This window comes from Camelina sativa, chromosome 9 (assembly GCF_030686135.1).
Source record: "Camelina sativa cultivar CO46 ecotype springtype chromosome 9, ASM3068613v1".
Taxonomy (NCBI): domain Eukaryota; kingdom Viridiplantae; phylum Streptophyta; class Magnoliopsida; order Brassicales; family Brassicaceae; genus Camelina; species Camelina sativa.
In genome coordinates, this window is record NC_141888.1 from 1,970,617 (window position 1) to 1,989,598 (window position 18,982).

The following is an 18,982-nucleotide window of genomic DNA, read 5'->3' on the forward strand; positions in this document are numbered from 1 at the left end:
CAATATATTATTCATGTAGATATCCAATTTACATTGAAATTTTATTAGGTTTATGTAAAAACATATTTCATCTTTTGAATTGTTGGTGAATGAGCATTGGATTAATGTTAATTAAACTTGTTGTTAATGAGATGTATTGTAAAATTTAATTTAGGGAAAAAAATTTGAAACTCTTATAAAAAAGTTTCCATATTCGAAAATTTTTAAAACAATAATGAGTTATTAGGAAATATGATATTTATTTTCGTATAAATGTTTAAATGAGCATGAAAACATTGAAAAGACAAAGAAAAATGTCAGCAACCAAAACGAACTACAATATGTAAAGAATGAAAATACTTGAAAATACTTTTTTATATTATTATTTTTATAATTTTATTTACAATAATGAAAAAGGTTTTTTTTAAAAAAACATTAGCATATGGCATTGAAAATTGTCGGACCGGCCCATGGAGAGTAGAAAAGTCATACATAAACATTCTAATGAATAAATAAATTTGTCAAACATTTTCACATAATTTTTTTCTTTGTAGTATTAATGCGAACAACAAACATGATAACCTGAATAAAAATCTAAAATTTATTCAAGAATACCTATTTAAATTTGGAAAGATATATAAAAATAATATAATTCTTCATAGGAACCTAATGACTGAAATTAAATAATAATGACTGAAAATTTGTGAGAGTAATTAGGGATTGAATTCTAATTTTATGGAAAACGGAATGAATTCGACTTTTAACGAAAAAGAATTGGTAAGATCTAATGAAGAATAAATGAGTAAGTAATTATCAAATTAATTACGGAAAACATCCTACCATTAGATTATATAAGATTCAAGGCCAGAAACTAAGTAGGAATGGAAACCCAAAATTGAAACTTTGAGCTAAAAGTTTATGAACTGATAAGAGAATTTTGAGAATATATAAACATCCCACAATCTAACATAACCTAGAATCGTTTCTTACCCATGAATCATTTATAAAATTGAAACCCAAAAATAAATTTTATACATAATTTAGAATCCGTTTTTGCCCTTAAATCATACACACAATTAAAACTCATATTTATTATTTCAAAATAAACAATCATCAAAAGGGGTTTACAAACTGATAAATGGTGGATTTAGATCAGAAAGGGCCTACAAATGGTTCTTATTGAAGAAGAGAAAAATAAAATATTGAGAATATTTTTTGTTTTATGGGCTAGTAGTTACTTAGGTCCAAAATAAAAATGATTTTAGTTAATTAGTTCCAAACAACAAAATAAGATATGTGTTAGATAGATATCATCCCAAGTGTTATCTTCTCAGCAAAAGTTGAGAAAAACCTTGTCATATATAGTAATAAGATACTAGCCCAAAATAAGCAAACCCAACCAACCAAATCCGTTCACAAGTCATTTGGGCCCGGCCCAACGTTTTCCCGCCACCCTCTTCCCTCCAAAAGACATCGTGAGTAAAAAACCCCTTTTCCCTCATAACTTTCGAGAGAGAGAGAGATACAGAGACGAAGCAAAGATGTCAGGTTGGGACGAAGGAGCAGTTTACTTCAGCGACCAGCCGCAGTTCCCGGAGGCCGGAGACGCGGCCAACGTCAGCCCCCATGCCGTCTTAACCAAATTTAAGGAATTCATTCGAAATTTCGAGATCGAGCAGAACTGCTTCCCTTACAGAGAAGCTCTCATCGATAACCCTAAGAGACTTCTTGTCCACCTCGAAGATCTCCTGGCCTTCGATTCTGATCTCCCGTCTTTAATCCGATCCGCTCCTGCTGATTATCTCCCTGTGGTATGACCGCAATTCTTCTTCACCGTTGTGAATTAAAGATATTAGGGTTCCTAAAAGTATTGGTGTTTTTATGAGATTTCTTAGTGTTTAGAAAATTTTGGCTGAATCAAGCTCTGTACTGCTTATCTTAGTTCTTATAGATATGTTTACAGGCCTGGGAAAAACATTTGTGTGTTGAGTGTTACAGAAAGATTCATAACTTTTCAGTTTACGAGTGTCTATTTGCACATGAGAGATTTCTTATAGATCTGAGAAAAGTTGGCACGAATCAATCATTTATATTGCAGTTTGAGAAAGCAGCTGGTGAAGTGTTGGCTGGATTGAAAATGAGGGAGGCTAATGAGGGAGGGGAAATGGAGGAACCTTTGCCAAAGGATGTTCAGATTTTACTGACTTCAAGAGAGGATCCAGTGTCAATGCGGTTACTTGGGGTATGTCTTTGTTTTTATTAGTGTCGTCTGATTTAAATGTTATCTGTTATGTGTTTTCTCTCGTTAGTCTGGAGATTTACTTTAGCTTTCCACAGGCCCAGTACATCTCAAAATTGGTTAAAATCTCTGGGATCAGCATTGCAGCTTCGAGAGTGAAAGCAAAGGCCACTTACGTATTTTTAGTATGTAAGAATTGTAAAAAAACAAGGGAAGTTCCATGTCGCCCGGGTCTTGGTGGGGCAATTGTTCCTCGATCATGTGATAATATTCCACAGGTACTACTTGTAAGATTTCTTTGATTCGTTGGTAATCTATGTTTGCAATTATCCTGAGTTTTGATAAGACCAACTGGATTTTGTTTAGCCTGGGGAAGAACCTTGCCCTCTTGATCCATGGATGGTGGTTCCTGATAGGAGCCAGTATGTTGATCAGCAGACATTAAAGCTACAGGAGAATCCGGAGGTATATATCTGTTGCTTTTTTTTTTTTATCTCTTCGGTATTATTTTTCAGTGTAAGCAGTTCTATATGAAATGCTTCTGACTTTGAAGGATGTTCCTACTGGAGAACTTCCAAGGAATATGCTTCTCTCAGTTGATCGTCATCTTGTACAAACAATTGTACCTGGAACCAGACTGACAGTAATGGGTATCTACAGCATTTTCCAAGCTTCATCATCATCTAACTCGTAAGCTTTTAGTTTATGTCAAATGAGAGTGTAGATTGTTTTCTAGTAAAGTTGCACCAATAGTAATGAACTTTTTTGTTAACCTTCTGATGTAGGCATAAAGGTGCAGTTGCAATTCGACAGCCTTACATAAGAGTTGTTGGATTGGAAGACACAAATGAAGCGAGTTCTCGTGGCCCTGCCAACTTCACTCCTGACGAAGTTAGTAATGCATCATTTGAATCTTTTTTTTTTTCCTTTTTTCATTTGATAGCCTATGATATTGTTATGGTTTCACAATGAACTATTGAAGTCATCATAGCTGAGCTATTCTGGTTCCTGGGCTGTCAATATTCTAGTTCATCACTAAAAACCAAATGCCTTGAGTTGCTGTTGGCCTTATGAAATTTTCTTCTTTGTACAACTCCCAAGTGACTGTGATGGTGTTCAGCAAAACTACTTTGTGCTTTTGTGCTTTTAGTTTAGCATAAACCATTTAGATCTGCTTGGAACATCGCTTTATGCAGCCTTGTGTACAATTTCATTAATCAGTTTTGTCTGTCACAATGTTACGTTAGGAGGAAGAATTCAAAAAGTTTGGTGATAGTCAAGATGTATATGCAAACATTTGCACCAAGATCGCTCCTTCTATTTTTGGTCATGAGGATGTGAAGAGAGCAGTGGCGTGTCTTCTCTTTGGAGGATCAAGGAAGGTAGGTGACTGCGATTTCAGTTTTCATTTTCTGTACACTTGGATGTATTTTTGACATTTTTATATACATTTTTATCTTCAATTCAGAGCCTGCCGGATGGAGTGAAACTAAGAGGTGATATTAATGTTCTGCTTCTGGGAGACCCATCAACTGCAAAATCACAGGTTTGTATCAATGATTTAAAATAAGAGTGATAGTGTTTTTATATTTTCTATGCCTCTCTTATTAGCCCGATATTCATCGTACAACCTTTTGTTCTAGTGTTAGATTACAGTCCTTACAAAAATTCAGTGGTATTTTCAACACCTGTAGCTAACATGTTGAAACCCAATTTGCTTCTTTTTTTTTTTTATATATATCTTTCCAGTTTCTTAAATTTGTGGAGAAGACGGCTCCAATAGCTGTTTATACATCTGGAAAAGGATCTTCGGCTGCTGGGCTCACGGCGTCGGTGATTCGAGATAGCAGCACAGTATGTCCTATGTTCGCCAGTGTTTTTCTGCCACATTCTCTTTTTTTCTGTTATATGAGATGTTCAAAATTAGTTTACAACAGATTCTCAGTTATTTTACACAATATTTTCTCTGCAGCGAGAGTTCTATCTTGAAGGTGGTGCTATGGTTTTGGCTGATGGAGGTGTCGTGTGTATTGATGAATTTGACAAGATGAGACCGGAAGATAGGTAACTCAAATCTGAATCATAGTGTTGATGAATCCAATTCTTCTTGATGAGTTGAATGATGGAATGTTTTGTTTATATTTTTTCTAGGGTTGCTATACATGAAGCAATGGAGCAGCAGACAATCTCCATTGCAAAAGCTGGAATAACAACAGTCCTTAACTCTAGAACCTCGGTGCTTGCTGCTGCTAACCCGCCATCTGGTCGATATGATGACCTTAAGGTTTGAAATCTGATATTCTTTGTCAACATGATGTTTTCCTGATTCTTGTTTGCAATATTCTTAGGGGACGGTTTTTTTGGGTTTGCAGACTGCACAGGACAATATTGATTTGCAAACAACAATTCTTTCTAGATTTGATCTTATCTTCATTGTCAAGGACATCAGGAAATATTCCCAAGACAGGGTAAGCAAGCAAAGAAACACTTCGTTCAGAAATTTAATGTAGTACAGAGAGAAACAGAGATTAACCACGTAGATCACTGTGAGTGGGAATGTTTGCTTCCTTACATGATTAATGTTGGAATCATCATTTGACAGGAAATAGCCAGCCATATTATAAGGGTTCATGCATCTGCGGAAAATTTTTCGGGTGAAAACACAGATGCTAAAGAAGATAACTGGCTCAAAAGGTATGATTTCATTCGCCAAGACAACTTGTTCTTGCATATTTCTATTCGAAACTATGACTTTAAGATTTAATGGTCGTCACATTAGGTATATACAATACTGTCGGGCAAGGTGCCATCCTCGTCTCTCAAAAGCCGCTGCTGAGATTCTGCAGCAGAAATATGTCACGATCAGAATGGTAATTGTCATCACATTAGAACATTTGACAATAAGATGATAAAAAGAAAAAAAAAAAAATTGGTCTCTCAATATAAAATTTTCCGTTAAACAGGATATGAAGAGACGTGCACATGAAACAGGAGAGGCTGCTCCGATACCTATCACAGTGAGACAACTCGAAGCTATTATCAGACTGAGTGAGTCACTTGCAAAAATGAGACTGTAAGTAATCTTATGAACATAGAGATTCCTGAAACTTGATGGGATGTGCCGTGCATTGACATTGTTAAATATGTCAGGTCACACGAGGCCACAGAAGATGATGTAGGCAAAGCCTTTAAACTTTTTGATACCTCAACCATGGATGCAGCAAGATCAGGGATAAATCAACAGATAAACATAACAGGCGAAATGGCTAATGAGATCAAGGTTAGTTCTTGTGGGAAGAAATAATCCAGTCATATCTTTAGATTTTGGTTGGAGATGTAATCACTCGATTGTTTTGGTGTGAAAAACAGCAAGCTGAAACACAGATAAAGAGAAGAATGGGGATTGGAGCTCGGTTATCAGAGAGAAGACTTATAGAAGATCTGGCTAGGATGGGAATGAACAATTCAATGGTACCTAAGCTAACGTCTTTGTTGTTTAATTTTCAGTAAACCGACTTGGGGTTTGAGTATGTGAATGTTAAAATTGCAGGTGAGGAGGGCTTTGTTAATAATGCACCAGAGAGGTGAAGTTGAGTACCAGCGAGAGAGACGTTCCATTGTCCGGAAAGCTTGATCGTCTAAGGCACACAATCTCAGGATAATTCAACGATAACAAAACCAAAAAAAAATATATTTAGCATTATTAAGTTAAACTTGTAGGCTAAAAATATACTTCAATGCTTTTCAATACAGTTCGTTAATAGTGCTCGAGTTGTCTATTTTCAGTTTTAAGAATAATTAATGAGAGTTATTAGAGGAAGTATATCAGAACAATGTCCATAAAATATAAGTCTAGTTAGTAAGGTCCAAGTTCTTGTTTTCCCTATGTCGTAAATTATTTTGTGTAGTTTGAAAGTTAGCTAGGCTGTATATGATGATTTCATCTTATGATCGAAAATATATTGCACGGAAAACAAAGAAAGCAATAAAGTTATTGTATGAGAATTCTTGCTCTTGCATATATTCTTGTAATGTGATATGGGATATATATGCAATGCCATGCATCATCAAAAGGAGTTCAGATTTTAAGATGTTATGTTCCTCGTACGTTAAAACTTCAATAGTTACGTATTGTGGTGATTAAAAAAAAATTCGTGGTAGATAACACAATTAGTATGTGGCTTCTTGTCTCGAGCCACGACTTTGCGTATGCTGTTTTAACTTGTGTAGACTGTATAGGTAAAAATAACACGATATTTCTAACAAAAACCTTGTAACAATCGAACTTTGAAACTCAAAATTCAAAAATGACATACTTTAGGGGGTATTCAACTTTTTTTTTTTAGGATTTTGTAAGATTTTAATATTTTAGAATTTTGTAAGATTTAGGAGATGTTTAGGAGATTTGATTGTGTTTTAGATTTATTTTTATTTTTCTTTTAGAGAATAAAATGTGATTCTATGAGATTTTATTAGTAAACTGTGTGTGATTTTAAAATATTTTGCTATAGATTTCTATCTATATACTTATTTAAGCAACCCTTTAAACAAATAACCCTACTTCATGTAAAATATTACACAAAATGCCACTGTATTTTAATACAAAATATAATAACAGAATTTTAATATTAATTTGTTGTAACCTGAAAATAATTATCTAAAAAATAGTAATTATTAATTTATTAGATTACAAGAAATCATTAATAAAATAATTTCGAAATTATTTAATAAAATAATAATAAAATTATTTCGAAATTATGTAATAAAATAATTAAACAGATTCTATTTATTGTTTCAGAAATCTATGAAACAATAACAAACTATTTAGAAAATTATAAAACTTAAATTTATTTATAAAACTAAGATTAAATATTTACATATCTAAATCATTTAATAATAACAAATATATATATTAAAATTAGGATACAACATTGTTTATATTAAAAATATATCTATATACTTATTTAAGCTATGTTGTTAAAAATTTAACCAGTTCTGATGTGACATATTACGAAAATGCTATTATATTTTAATTATTCTAATAACTAACAAAAGAAAAGTTTAGATTTGTTTACAAAATAATAAAACTCTATTTATTGTTTCATAAATCTTAGGAAATAATAACAAACTATTTAATTGGCTAAAACTTAATTGTCTATACACAATATTTACTATATAAACAATACTAAGTGTATAATATTGATAATATACATAACCTAATTGTAATTTTCACCTATAAAATTAATATACAACATGTTATACCAATAACTTCAATTTGTAAATTTGGTATATTAAGATCTCTAAACACGATCACATCAATTTGTAATACCAAATCACGGGTCAATACATGTTTTGTTGGATTTTTTTGGCTTTACCGAATGTATAATTAACGAATTTGATATTGCACCAAACCAAAATAGTAGTACCAACTACGGGTCGAAATCAGAGTATGACCTTAAGTAAATTAAATATATGATTTTATAAAATATACAGAATTAATAAATTTTCTACTATTATTTTGTAACAAACAAATCCAAATTTACATAAATATTTCCTCACGCTGGTAACATTATTCTACCAAATATTAACGTGTATTTATGAGTCGGGTAATAAAACGGGTAATGAGACGGGTAACGAGACGCTCAAAAATTAAATTAATATCCGATACTCGATCATTATTCATGGATAATATAATTATTCTACCCTTCACTCGACTCTAAAGCTGCGGGTACCTTTTTTCGGGACGGATACAAACCGAAAACGGGTCTAATACGGGTATCGGTAGTTATTTCCAGGCCTACCTATTAATAGTTTAATATGAATCAAAATTCACCATATAGTACTATATTATATAACATGTAAATGAATGATACAACATAAACATAATATTAACAAATAACAAAATAAAAAAAAAATTCCTAGTACCTTTAGCAAGATTCTGGTAGTTATCAACAGTGACTCAGTAACAGGGGCAATGGAGTACTACTCCGCTTATGTTAAAGATGTTCTTAACTAGATTCAAATCAGACACAGTCGACAGATTCTGCAACTCAAGCCTTAGGGAGTGGTCACAGAATATAGGAATAAGATCCTTGATGATTTGTATGAGGTACTCTTCTCCCTGACTATTCAATGCTCAGTTTAATCCTGGAGATGCTTCTTGAGAGACACTTCATATGGTTTCTCTTGTGTCAGGTCAAGGCATCTTTGAACCAGCGCTTGATAGAACTGAGAAATGAAGACACTCTGTCTTTGCAACACCACGTACAAGCAGTTGCCCCCATGGTTCTCCAGCAATATTCTCCTGAAACCATTGAGCCCATGGTAGTTGATATCTCCATGGCCATTTCATTGCTAACAAACAAGAAATCTCGGGATCTGATCATGATCCTCAACTCCAAAAGATGCGTTAGGATAAAGAATCTCTGCCTGGGGATTTGCAGTGAGTGCAGGCCCGGCTTAAAGCTAGGGCGAGAGGGGCGGATGCCATGGGACAAAAAAAATTTTTTGGGAAAAACTTAAGTATTTGGGGTCCAAAAAAAAAATGAAAAAAAATTTCTATACTGAAAAAAGTCCAAAAAAATCTATACGCCTAGGGACAAAATTTTTTTTGAGACGGGACTGAGTGAGTGCAACAGCTTCTGATATATGTATTTTTGATGTTTTACAGATTCCTAGATAGGCTTGTTTCAGAGCTGGAGGAGAAGAAGCACCGTGAAGTGAAGCTAAGAGAGAGCTTGAAAGATGTGGGTAGAAGATGCATGGAGCTGCATAATTCACTTTCGTCTATATGGCCAAAAAAGGTAAGCTCATGTTTTCAAAAAACTTTACTTTTGTTTTGGCTAAAATGTGAATTACCAGTGTCAGATTTATCAGAAATTTGGAATTGGAAGGGGATAGTAAACAAATTTTGTTGTTGAATACATGAAGCTGCACTTTCGAAAACAAGAGAACTGAAGGAGCTTTGTGAGTCAAGTCTCTCTTCCATGTTTGATGGAAGACCTGTGAATATAAGAGGAGAGATCAATACATTGTTGAACGCTGGAGTTTCTGCTTAGTTTGATCTTTGGGATTGGCTAGAAAACTTAGTTTCGGAACACCAAGTGAACCCTGTTTCTTACTATAGGATCTTGCCTTGGTTCAAACTCTTTTTTATTTATTTCTATCATGTACTAAGAAACATCCTTTTACAAAGACTAATATGTGTATTATCACCATATGCTAACTATTATATCGACAGTAAAGTATCTGTGCATGAAAAAGAGATACAGAAAATGATGAAGAGGAGAGGTAGCTGAAGGTAGGTGAGGAGATGAAGCGTGTGCATGTTGAGCAGAAAGATTTACTAAAAGGGTCGGTCTTGTCTGCTACACTACTGCTTGCTTCCTTGTTCTGTTTCTGTATCAGTGCAGTGAGTGCTTCCACTATTTCTGAAACCGCTGGTCTGAACTCTTTCTCGACCTGCTTATGAATGAATGATTAGTTGTAATGTAATGATCCTGAGTGAAGAAGCTCTAGCGAGAATACCTGAGTGCATAGGGAGATAATGTCTGCGTATTGTGAGGCGACTCTTGAAGAGAATGTGCCGGCTATGTCTCCATCAATCATCTGCTCTAAGCTTCGCCTGTCATGAAGTCTGGTTGATGCCCATTTCACCAGTAGCTGTTCTCCTCGGGGTCGTGAACTGCAACATCCATCAGAATATGTTAACAGCTTAGCTTAGCTATCAATGATTAGTATTAGTATGTGAAATGCTTGCGTACCTGTCAAATGCTTTCCTTCCTGTTAACAGTTCCAAGAGTAGCACTCCCAGTGCATAAGTCACTCTTTGTGCCACTGCTTCCTGGTTGTCCATGTTCTGGTGCTATGTAGCCAGTGTTTTGTATCGCTATCTCTGATGCCTGCTCTTTATCTCCACTCATTAGGTCTCTCTCAGTAAAATAATCAAGTGAATCAAAGTGTCATGAATGAAAACAATCTAAAAAAAAAGTATAGCACTGCATCATGCAAAATTGCAGTACAAAACGCTTGCTTCTCTCTCTCACGAAGGACTCATCAAAGAAGAAGAAGGTCATCAAAGAAGGAAGGACAAGAGGATAGACAAAAGGCAGTAACTAATCAACACGTTCATCATCCTGATTACGACCAGATGAAAAATCAGATTAAGGCCGTGAAGGCAAAAGAAGAGGGAGAACTACAAAGACTAGTTCAACCAAGGTTTCCTGATGAAGACCAGATGGTAAATCAGATTAAGGCCGTGAATGCAAAAGAAGAAGAACAACGAAGATTAGCATTCTAAAAATTCTTTTTATGAACAACGATCTTTTTATGAAATCCTTCAACTAAAAGTAAAAAAAAAAATCTCCTAAAATCATTCAAAGTAGCATTCTAAAAAAAATTATGATATTTTGAATAACAAGAGATTTAAAGTTAGTTTTATAAACTATTGATTGAATAACAAGAGATTCTGAATTATTTTAAAGGATTTTATATAAAATTTTAGTTGAATAACGTATGATTTCATGAGATTTTTTAAAATCCTCAATTGAATAATAAAAGATTTTATGAATACTTTTAGAATCCTTAAAAAAACAAGTTGAATGCCCCTTTAGTAATCGGTTAATGTTGAAAAAAACAAAGTAATTGGGTCAAGCCCATTTACCAATAACCGACTAACTAGTCCCATATTTATATATCTCACAACGACGGCCCATTTATATATTTTTTTTTATCAGCTTCACATCTCATAGGGAAAGAGAGAGAAGAAAGGGAGAGAAATCAAGCTTCACGACGAGTACGGAAAATTACAGTATCATCTCCTCCCATCTTTTTACTTTCTTGAGGTCTCTTCTCTCCGCAACATCAATCACCACTTGATCGGAACTCTCGGCGTTCTCTTTCGTCTCCGACGTTCTCTCTCCCGTCGATTTCAATCTTCTCAGGTTTAGTTAGGGTTTCCTCTTTCTTTCTTTTTTCCGCTTTTTGTTTTATGTGCGGCATCGAAAAGTCTGATGATTTTGTTTTAGCGTTTAATTCTTTTGGTCTTCGTAGTCGTACTCGTAAGTATTAGGGTTTTGGTGGCGACGATACTTTTGATTTTATCGAACTTCTTCTTTGTGATCTTTGATTAATCCGAAGTTTTTCTTAGGGATTTTAATTAGGTTTTGTTACCGGGAGAGAATGAAGTCCTCCTTCGGTGCTTCTTCTTTGTACTTCTGACTTCGTTTCATACGTTTTGACCTCTGTGGATAGTTTGATAGAGTGACATTGCTCTGAATAACGCGTTTTTGTCTAATGAGTGTTTGATTCTCTTTTTACTGTGTAAAGAAATTGATTTGAGATCCTTGTTTGATTGCAGTTTGAAGGGGTGAATTGGTAAGGTCAAGCCAAGATGGCGAACTTACAAGTGTCTGGGATAATCGAAAAGGTCTTTTTCTCATCATCTGTTTCAAGTTAGGCTTAATTTTGTTTTTGAGTATGTTCGCTTTTCTGATTTCTGTAATTTTTTTTTTTTTGTTTAAATGTTTAGATGACTGGTAAAGATAAAGATTACAGATATATGGCAACCTCTGATTTGCTTAATGAGTTGAATAAGGAGTCCTTTAAACTTGACCCGGACTTGGAGATGAGATTGTCCAGTATCATTCTGAAACAGCTCGATGATGTGGCTGGTGATGTTTCTGGATTGGCTGTTAAATGGTTAGCTTTCTTCTCTTTGAAACTTATGACCCACAGCTGATGTTATATAACTGGCATTCAATTGCTGTGTCTGTATTGTGATATCTGTAATGCAGCTTTGTTTTTCTTGGCGGTGAGCCTTTTCTAATCTAACTGATCTGTTGTTGACCTTTGATGTGTGATTTTGTTCCAGTCTTGCTCCATTGGTGAAGAAGGTTGGAGAAGAACGAATTGTCGAAATGACTGGCAAATTATGTGATAAACTACTGCATGGGAAGGACCAGCATCGTGATACCGCAAGCATAGCTCTCAGGACTGTTGTCGCCCAAGTTGCTCCTTCGCTTGCTCCTTCTATTCTTGTTACTCTTACCCCACAAATGATAGGAGGGATAAGTGGCCAGGTTAGTGTTTGGGAGCCTGCTCCTCTTTTTAGATTGCTCATGCCACAGTGCCTAGGGTCTTACACAATTTCAGGATGCCTGTAGAATTACATTTCAAAAGACAAAATCAGGCAGATAGATCTATTGGAAATTGAGTTGATTTTATGTAATGTTTTTTTGGAGTTCATACAGTTTAATAACTCCTGAATAAACTTTTGTAGACTAGAGCACAGTATACGCATATAACAATGTTTTCTTCTTGCTTCTGAAGGGAATGAGCGCAGGGATTAAGTGTGAATGTCTTGAGATCATGTGTGATGTTGTTCAAAAATATGGAAGTTTAATGGCGGATGATCATGAGAAGCTATTGAACACATTGTTATTGCAATTGGGCTGTAACCAAGCCACAGTCAGGAAGAAGACTGTTACATGCATTTGTAAGTTCACAAAATTGAGTCAATAATATTGCTGGCTAGTTCTGTCATGTTTTAATCTGACGGGGCTTTAGTAGTAGCTTTCTTCATATTTTTTAGAAATAGGGATTGCAGTTGTTTGTGTCAATTCTTGTGATATCAATGCTGGTTCAAATGATACATTCAGTGATGCTTTATTTGCCAGTCTTATATAGAATTCTTAATTCGATGGTATGTATTCTCTTTTAAGTTTATTTTTTCTGTGGTGTCAGCATCTCTTGCTTCCAGTCTGTCTGATGATTTGCTCGCAAAAGCAACAGTTCAAGTTGTGAAAAACCTAAGTAATAAGAATGCAAAATCGGAGATTACACGCACCAATATTCAAATGATTGGAGCTTTATGGTACTTCTTGTCTATCCTTTTATATTGTTTTGAAATTTCTTAAAATTTCTAGTCTTGTAGTTTGCTTCTGTTAGTGGTGCTTGTCCTACGCATCTACGACTAAGCTTCCTATGGTTGTGATGGTATTTAATGTGTTTTTGTTTCAGCCGTTCTGTTGGATATCGATTTGGGACTCATCTAGGTAACACTGTGCCAGTATTAATCAAATACTGCACCAGCGCTTCAGAAAATGACGAGGAGCTCCGCGAGTATAGCTTACAGGTCTCATGCATGATTCTCTTTTGATATTATTTCCTCACTAGGCGTGCAGTTTTAGTTTTCTCATCTAATTACTAAACAGACAATTACTTAGGCGTCTGTAGTCTCTTTTCGTTTTCTGTGTTATTAAGTTGGTATTTTAATCTTAGCTTCAATAAAAGTGATATAAAAAATGTAGATAACATGTCCATTCTGAAATTTGACTGCAGGCACTTGAAAGTTTCTTGCTACGTTGTCCAAGGGACATCTCACCATATTGTGATGAAATTTTAAATCTCACTTTGGAATATATTAGTTATGACCCAAATTTTACTGACAACATGGAGGAAGATACTGATAGTGAGACTCTTGAAGATGAAGAAGATGAGTAAGTTCTAGTTCAATCATTAGAACAGTAACTTAGCTCCTTATGGTACACCATTATCTCAGTGACATTAGTCTTTTTTTCTCACAGCGAGAGTGCAAATGAGTACACAGATGATGAGGATGCTAGCTGGAAAGTTAGGAGAGCTGCGGCTAAATGCTTAGCTGGATTAATCATGTCCCGTTCTGAGATGCTCTCTAAAGTATATCAAGAGGTATATCTTTTTTCTGTAATGATTGAGACGATTTAATCTTTGATGACAAGAATCACTTTCTTGAAGAGATTTTCTTTCATTTTACTTTTTGATTAAACAAGAAACAAGAATCTACAGTAGTCTTTATTGTTCAGGAGTTCAGTAATTAGTCTCTTCTTTTGCAGGCCTGCCCGAAACTAATTGATAGATTTAAGGAAAGGGAGGAAAATGTGAAGGTATGTAAAATAAATAATACTTTATTTTGCATTGCTACATGGTCGCTGATCTGATATCCTGAGGTACTATTGTTACAGATGGATGTATTCAACACATTCAATGATCTGTTACGGCAGACAGGAAATGTTACGAAAGGTCAAACTGACACCGATGAATCAAGGCAAATTTTCTGAAATCCTTTCACTCGAACAGTATGGACGGTTCTGTCACTACCGAAACCCTGCTAACTAAATATTTACCTTTTGTTGATGCAGTCCAAAATGGCTACTGAAGCAAGAAGTCTCAAAGATTGTGAAATCCATTAATAGGCAACTGCGGGAAAAGTCTGTTAAGACAAAGGTATGAAAGTGTTAAACATTCGTTTTGGCATGGTTCCTCTTTTATAGATTCATAAATTCTTACCTATCTGTAGGTTGGTGCATTCTCCGTTTTGAGAGAGCTTGTGGTTGTTCTGCCTGACTGCCTTGCTGATCATATTGGTTCACTTGTTCCTGGAATTGAAAGGGCGCTAAATGTTAGTGGATACCTAATGTACACTTTTTATGGACTGTCAGTGTTACTCTTTTTCAAGTGCTCATTTTTCATCTAATTTTTCCCTCTCCAGGATAAATCTTCAACTTCCAACTTGAAAATTGAAGCTCTTGTCTTCACAAAATTAGTCTTGGGATCACATGCGCCTCCTGTTTTTCATCCTTATATCAAGGTTCAGTCTATTGAAATTTGACCAAATTTTCAACGACTAGTGATGAGTCCATAGACTTCAAAACCCATTGTTCAAAAGTAAATGAAACTGATGACGGTTTCTTTGACTGACTCTTAAACTTTTATGTCATTCTAGGCACTTTCAAGTCCTGTTTTAGCTGCTGTTGGTGAACGCTATTACAAAGTGACTGCTGAGGCATTAAGGGTTTGTGGTGAACTCGTCAGAGTAGTTCGCCCAAGTACTACGGTGAGTATATACATTGAGATGTCATGTATACACTTACTGACTTCCAAAAGTTTGAACCATATACTTTACCCATGACTCACAGATTTTGCATCCACTAATATTTTTTCTTCTCTGGTTTAGGCGATGGGCTTTGATTTTAAACCATTTGTTCATCCAATCTACAATGCGATAATGTCTCGCTTGACAAATCAAGATCAAGATCAGGTCTGTGGCATGCAGATTGCTGTGTTTTTGTATTCGTAATTTTCTATCATATCCATTTCTTAATCTCTCTTCACTTCAACAGGAGGTCAAGGAGTGTGCTATCACCTGCATGGGACTTGTGATTTCAACATTTGGCGATCAACTGAGAGCAGAATTACGGTCATGCCTTCCTGTGCTTGTTGATCGAATGGGAAATGAAATCACTCGCCTCACTGCAGTAAAGGTTGTTCTTGTGCTTCTGTTGAAGCTTTTTTCATTAATTTGTTTTTAGCTCATGTATGTGATTATGTTGGTGCATGCAGGCATTTGCTGCCATTGCCACTTCTCCGCTGCACATTGATCTATCATGTGTCTTGGACCATTTAATTGCTGAACTGACGGGATTCTTACGTAAGGTATAATGAATTCTTACCAACATATCTTAATAGGCATGCAGTTTTCTTCTGTTTACTTTCTCATAGTTAGTGAAAAATTCCCTGAAGACAATATCTGGTATTTAGGCAATTTGTATTAATGTTTTGTGAAACAGGCTAATCGGGTTCTAAGGCAAGCAACACTGGTTACTATGAATACATTGGTAACAGCCTATGGTGATAAAATTGGTTCAGATGCTTATGAAGTTATTCTTGTGGAGCTTTCATCTCTGATAAGGTTTGTTTGCTTCTCTGATGAAATTCCCGTGATGTTACTTTCTAGGTTGGTGTTTTCATTAAAAAGGTTGACTTTCGTCTGTCTTTTTCAGTGTTTCGGACCTGCACATGACAGCACTTGCACTCGAACTCTGCTGCACTCTGATGACTGGAAAGAGTTGTAGTGAAAATATCAGTTTGGCTGTTCGCAACAAAGTTCTTCCGCAGGCACTAACTTTAGTTAAAAGCCCATTGCTCCAGGGTCAAGCACTTTTGGTAAGTTTTCTTTTGCTGATGGAATTTTTAAATACTGTACCTGATGTTAAAGACATAAGAAGACAATGTTTTCTTTGATGCTTGTCACAGGATCTACAAAAATTCTTTGAAGCTCTGGTGTATCATGCAAATACGAGTTTCTACACCTTACTGGACTCATTGCTATCTTGTGCTAAGACTTCACCTCAGTCTGGAGGTGTCCCAAAGCAAGCATTATATTCAATCGCACAGTGTGTGGCGGTTCTTTGTCTCGCAGCGGGTGATCAGAATTGTTCGTCTACAGTTAAAATGCTTATGGAAATCCTTAAAGATGACAGTGGCACAAATTCAGTAAGCACTTCAATTTTTTTTTTATGTTTCAGAGCCAGTATGGATTAGATTCAGGCATTTCTTACTTTGTAGATCTACAGCTATTTGAAGGTTTATTTTTTTTGTGCTGATGGTTTTCTCGTGCAGGCAAAACAACATCTTGCCCTGTTATCTCTTGGTGAGATTGGGAGAAGGAAAGATCTAAGTGCACATGCTGGCATTGAAACAATTGTCATTGAGTCTTTCCAATCTCCTTTCGAAGAAATAAAGTCTGCAGCATCTTATGCTCTTGGAAATATTGCTGTTGGCAATCTATCCAATTATTTACCTTTTATCTTGGACCAGATTGATAATCAACAGAAAAAACAATATATTCTCCTTCATTCGCTCAAGGAGGTATGTTTTCCTGAACAAGTATCCATATTATATTCTCAGAGTATATAAACGGCTTGATATCATATCTTGTTCCTTGGTTTCAGGTTATCGTGAGGCAGTCTGTTGATAAAGCGGATTTCCAGAATTCCAGTGTTGAAAAAATTCTCGCGTTGTTGTTCAACCACTGTGAAAGTGAGGAAGAGGGTGTACGGAATGTTGTTGCCGAATGCTTGGGAAAGATGGCTTTGATAGAACCTATGAAGCTGGTTCCTGCACTTCAGGTAGAGAATAACTTTAGAACAATTGCTCTATCTGTATTTTTTACTCATTTGCGCGGTCATACTTAGTGATGAATAATATTGTATTGTATTCTGAATTTTATAGGTGAGGACGACGAGTCCAGCGGCTTTTACTCGTGCGACTGTTGTGACTGCTGTGAAGTACTCTGTAGTGGAACGGCCTGAGAAATTAGATGATATCATCTTCCCTCAGATTTCTTCTTTCCTTATGCTGATTAAAGATGGTGACCGGGTAAGTAAACTAATTTAACCTCTTATGATAACAGCTTAAAACATCAATAAGCATTGCTGTGTGATCATAACTTCTTTTTGGTTCCATGGTTTATGCAGCATGTTAGGCGTGCAGCTGTATCAGCTCTGAGTACTTTTGCTCATTATAAACCAAACCTTATTAAAGGACTTCTACCTGAATTGTTGCCTCTTCTTTATGATCAAACCGTTATTAAGGTAAAAAACTTTAGGAAACTCTAGTGATTAATTTTAGAAGGTTTTCATATAATTCATTCATCTTCTGAGACGTTTCTGTTTTGCAGAAAGAATTAATTAGGACGGTTGATCTGGGCCCATTCAAGCATGTTGTTGACGACGGGCTTGAGCTGAGGAAAGCGGCTTTTGAGTGTGTATTTACTCTGCTCGATAGCTGTCTTGATCAAGTGAATCCTTCTTCGTTCATTGTTCCTTTCCTCAAATCCGGATTGGAAGGCAAGTGTTTCTGTCTTGCTCTTATGTTTAATTAAGGTTTCGGCGATTTTCTTGATTATTTTATATAATATGTATCCCTTTTTATGCAGATCATTATGATCTGAAGATGCTTTGTCATCTTATACTCTCCTTACTAGCAGATAAATGCCCCTCAGCTGTACTTGCTGGTATGTTTTATTATAGCTTCCAAAATCATTACTTCAGACCCGAAAAATAAAGGGAGTTTTTTTTTTTCTGATATGTCCTTGTGAATGTTTCAGTACTGGATTCCCTAGTGGAACCACTGCAAAAAACAATAAACTTCAAGCCAAAGCAAGATGCAGTGAAGCAAGAGCATGATCGTAATGAAGATATGATCAGAAGTGCTCTTCGTGCAATATCATCACTCGATCGTATAAGTGGGGTGGATTATAGCCATAAGTTCAAGAGCTTAATGGGTGACATAAAGAGGTCTGTTCCATTGTGGGAGAAGTATCAGACGATCCGGAACGAGTAGGTTTTTTTTTGTTTGTTTTGTGTATGTTGTTTCACTGCGATGATGATTTTCGGGTACAGCGAAAGAAAGAGTTGATAACATAACTCAGGCGGAAAATGGTTTTTATTGTCCGACAGAAAAGGAAATTTTTATTACCTACCTTCCTCATTGAACCTTTGTTTCTGTGTTGTTTTCTTTAATTTTTTTTTTTTTGGGTGACAATTTGAGCGGTTTTAAGTTTTAACTTAGTACAAATAGCAGGCCATCCTTTGTCTCAAAATATATTTCTGACGATGGTAACGACGTGAAGGCACTTTTTATCGATCAAAATAATGAAACAGCAAGCAGTCCAACTCTATCTTGGCCTTGTCCCTGGATTTAAATGGAATGACCTTTATTTTCAAAAGATGCAAATAAGCTTCCGTTCAAATTTGACATGTAATTTGGCAAAGTAAAATTTAACTAATAAAAGCTCTAGTTTATTATTTGCTCTATATGATGACTATGTACCGTCAAAACCTCATATGATAAAATTCTTTAAACTTCTATCAAACTTGTCTATATAACTTTAAACAATTATATTTCTAGCAGTTTGCAACTCGAAGGAGGAAAAACAACAAG

General features: G+C 35.4%; 3 protein-coding genes across 4 annotated transcripts; 2 read left to right on the plus strand and 1 right to left on the minus strand.

The window, feature by feature from the left end:
• Positions 1–1,480: 1,480 nt before the first annotated feature.
• On the plus strand, positions 1,481–6,041 carry LOC104710172 (DNA replication licensing factor MCM5-like). Its single transcript, XM_087466414.1, has 18 exons — positions 1,481–1,790; positions 2,078–2,221; positions 2,317–2,496; positions 2,585–2,683; positions 2,772–2,908; positions 3,004–3,109; positions 3,466–3,600; positions 3,687–3,764; positions 3,968–4,072; positions 4,191–4,282; positions 4,370–4,502; positions 4,591–4,686; positions 4,821–4,912; positions 4,998–5,088; positions 5,182–5,291; positions 5,369–5,498; positions 5,588–5,689; positions 5,769–6,041. The coding sequence occupies exons 1-18, from the start codon at positions 1,521–1,523 to the stop codon at positions 5,850–5,852; spliced, it is 2,184 nt and encodes a 727-aa protein (XP_087322540.1). The 5' UTR covers positions 1,481–1,520; the 3' UTR covers positions 5,853–6,041.
• Positions 6,042–9,353: 3,312 nt separating this feature from the next.
• Positions 9,354–10,558, minus strand: LOC109126334 (protein STRUBBELIG-RECEPTOR FAMILY 2-like). The gene is made up of 3 exons (XM_087463689.1): positions 9,982–10,558; positions 9,746–9,902; positions 9,354–9,679 (listed from the first exon to the last, which is right to left on the minus strand). Exons 1-3 carry the CDS (start codon positions 10,071–10,073, stop codon positions 9,440–9,442), a joined length of 489 nt encoding a protein of 162 aa, XP_087319815.1. The 5' UTR covers positions 10,074–10,558; the 3' UTR covers positions 9,354–9,439.
• Positions 10,559–10,845: 287 nt separating this feature from the next.
• LOC104710173 (cullin-associated NEDD8-dissociated protein 1) lies at positions 10,846–18,536 on the plus strand. 2 transcript variants are annotated; one of them, XM_010426731.3, is made up of 28 exons: positions 10,846–11,160; positions 11,577–11,645; positions 11,748–11,917; positions 12,090–12,297; positions 12,548–12,713; positions 12,962–13,091; positions 13,238–13,352; positions 13,559–13,716; positions 13,804–13,927; positions 14,092–14,142; positions 14,221–14,303; positions 14,398–14,482; positions 14,556–14,657; positions 14,748–14,846; positions 14,982–15,092; positions 15,213–15,296; positions 15,379–15,519; positions 15,599–15,691; positions 15,826–15,947; positions 16,039–16,201; positions 16,292–16,531; positions 16,658–16,906; positions 16,990–17,166; positions 17,270–17,416; positions 17,515–17,631; positions 17,718–17,886; positions 17,976–18,053; positions 18,147–18,536. In XM_010426731.3, exons 2-28 carry the CDS (start codon positions 11,610–11,612, stop codon positions 18,380–18,382), a joined length of 3,654 nt encoding a protein of 1,217 aa, XP_010425033.2. In that variant the 5' UTR covers positions 10,846–11,160; positions 11,577–11,609; the 3' UTR covers positions 18,383–18,536. The 2 variants fall into 2 exon arrangements, with proteins under 2 accessions (XP_010425033.2, XP_010425034.2); XM_010426732.3 differs by having other exon boundaries at positions 10,935–11,165.
• The last annotated feature ends 446 nt before the right edge of the window (positions 18,537–18,982 follow it).

Coding starts and splice junctions, on each gene's coding strand:
- LOC104710172 (XM_087466414.1), top strand. CDS start 1,521: ATGTCAGGTTGGGACGAAGGAGCAGTTTACTTCAGCGACCAGCCGCAG. Junction 1,791..2,077: donor CTGCTGATTATCTCCCTGTG/GTATGACCGCAA, acceptor TTTATATTGCAG/TTTGAGAAAGCAGCTGGTGA. Junction 5,499..5,587: donor AAATGGCTAATGAGATCAAG/GTTAGTTCTTGT, acceptor TGTGAAAAACAG/CAAGCTGAAACACAGATAAA.
- LOC109126334 (XM_087463689.1), bottom strand. CDS start 10,073: ATGGACAACCAGGAAGCAGTGGCACAAAGAGTGACTTATGCACTGGGA. Junction 9,903..9,981: donor GGAAGGAAAGCATTTGACAG/GTACGCAAGCAT, acceptor TGGATGTTGCAG/TTCACGACCCCGAGGAGAAC. Junction 9,680..9,745: donor TTATCTCCCTATGCACTCAG/GTATTCTCGCTA, acceptor ATTCATAAGCAG/GTCGAGAAAGAGTTCAGACC.
- LOC104710173 (XM_010426731.3), top strand. CDS start 11,610: ATGGCGAACTTACAAGTGTCTGGGATAATCGAAAAG. Junction 14,847..14,981: donor TTTTTCATCCTTATATCAAG/GTTCAGTCTATT, acceptor ATGTCATTCTAG/GCACTTTCAAGTCCTGTTTT. Junction 17,632..17,717: donor ATGATCAAACCGTTATTAAG/GTAAAAAACTTT, acceptor TCTGTTTTGCAG/AAAGAATTAATTAGGACGGT.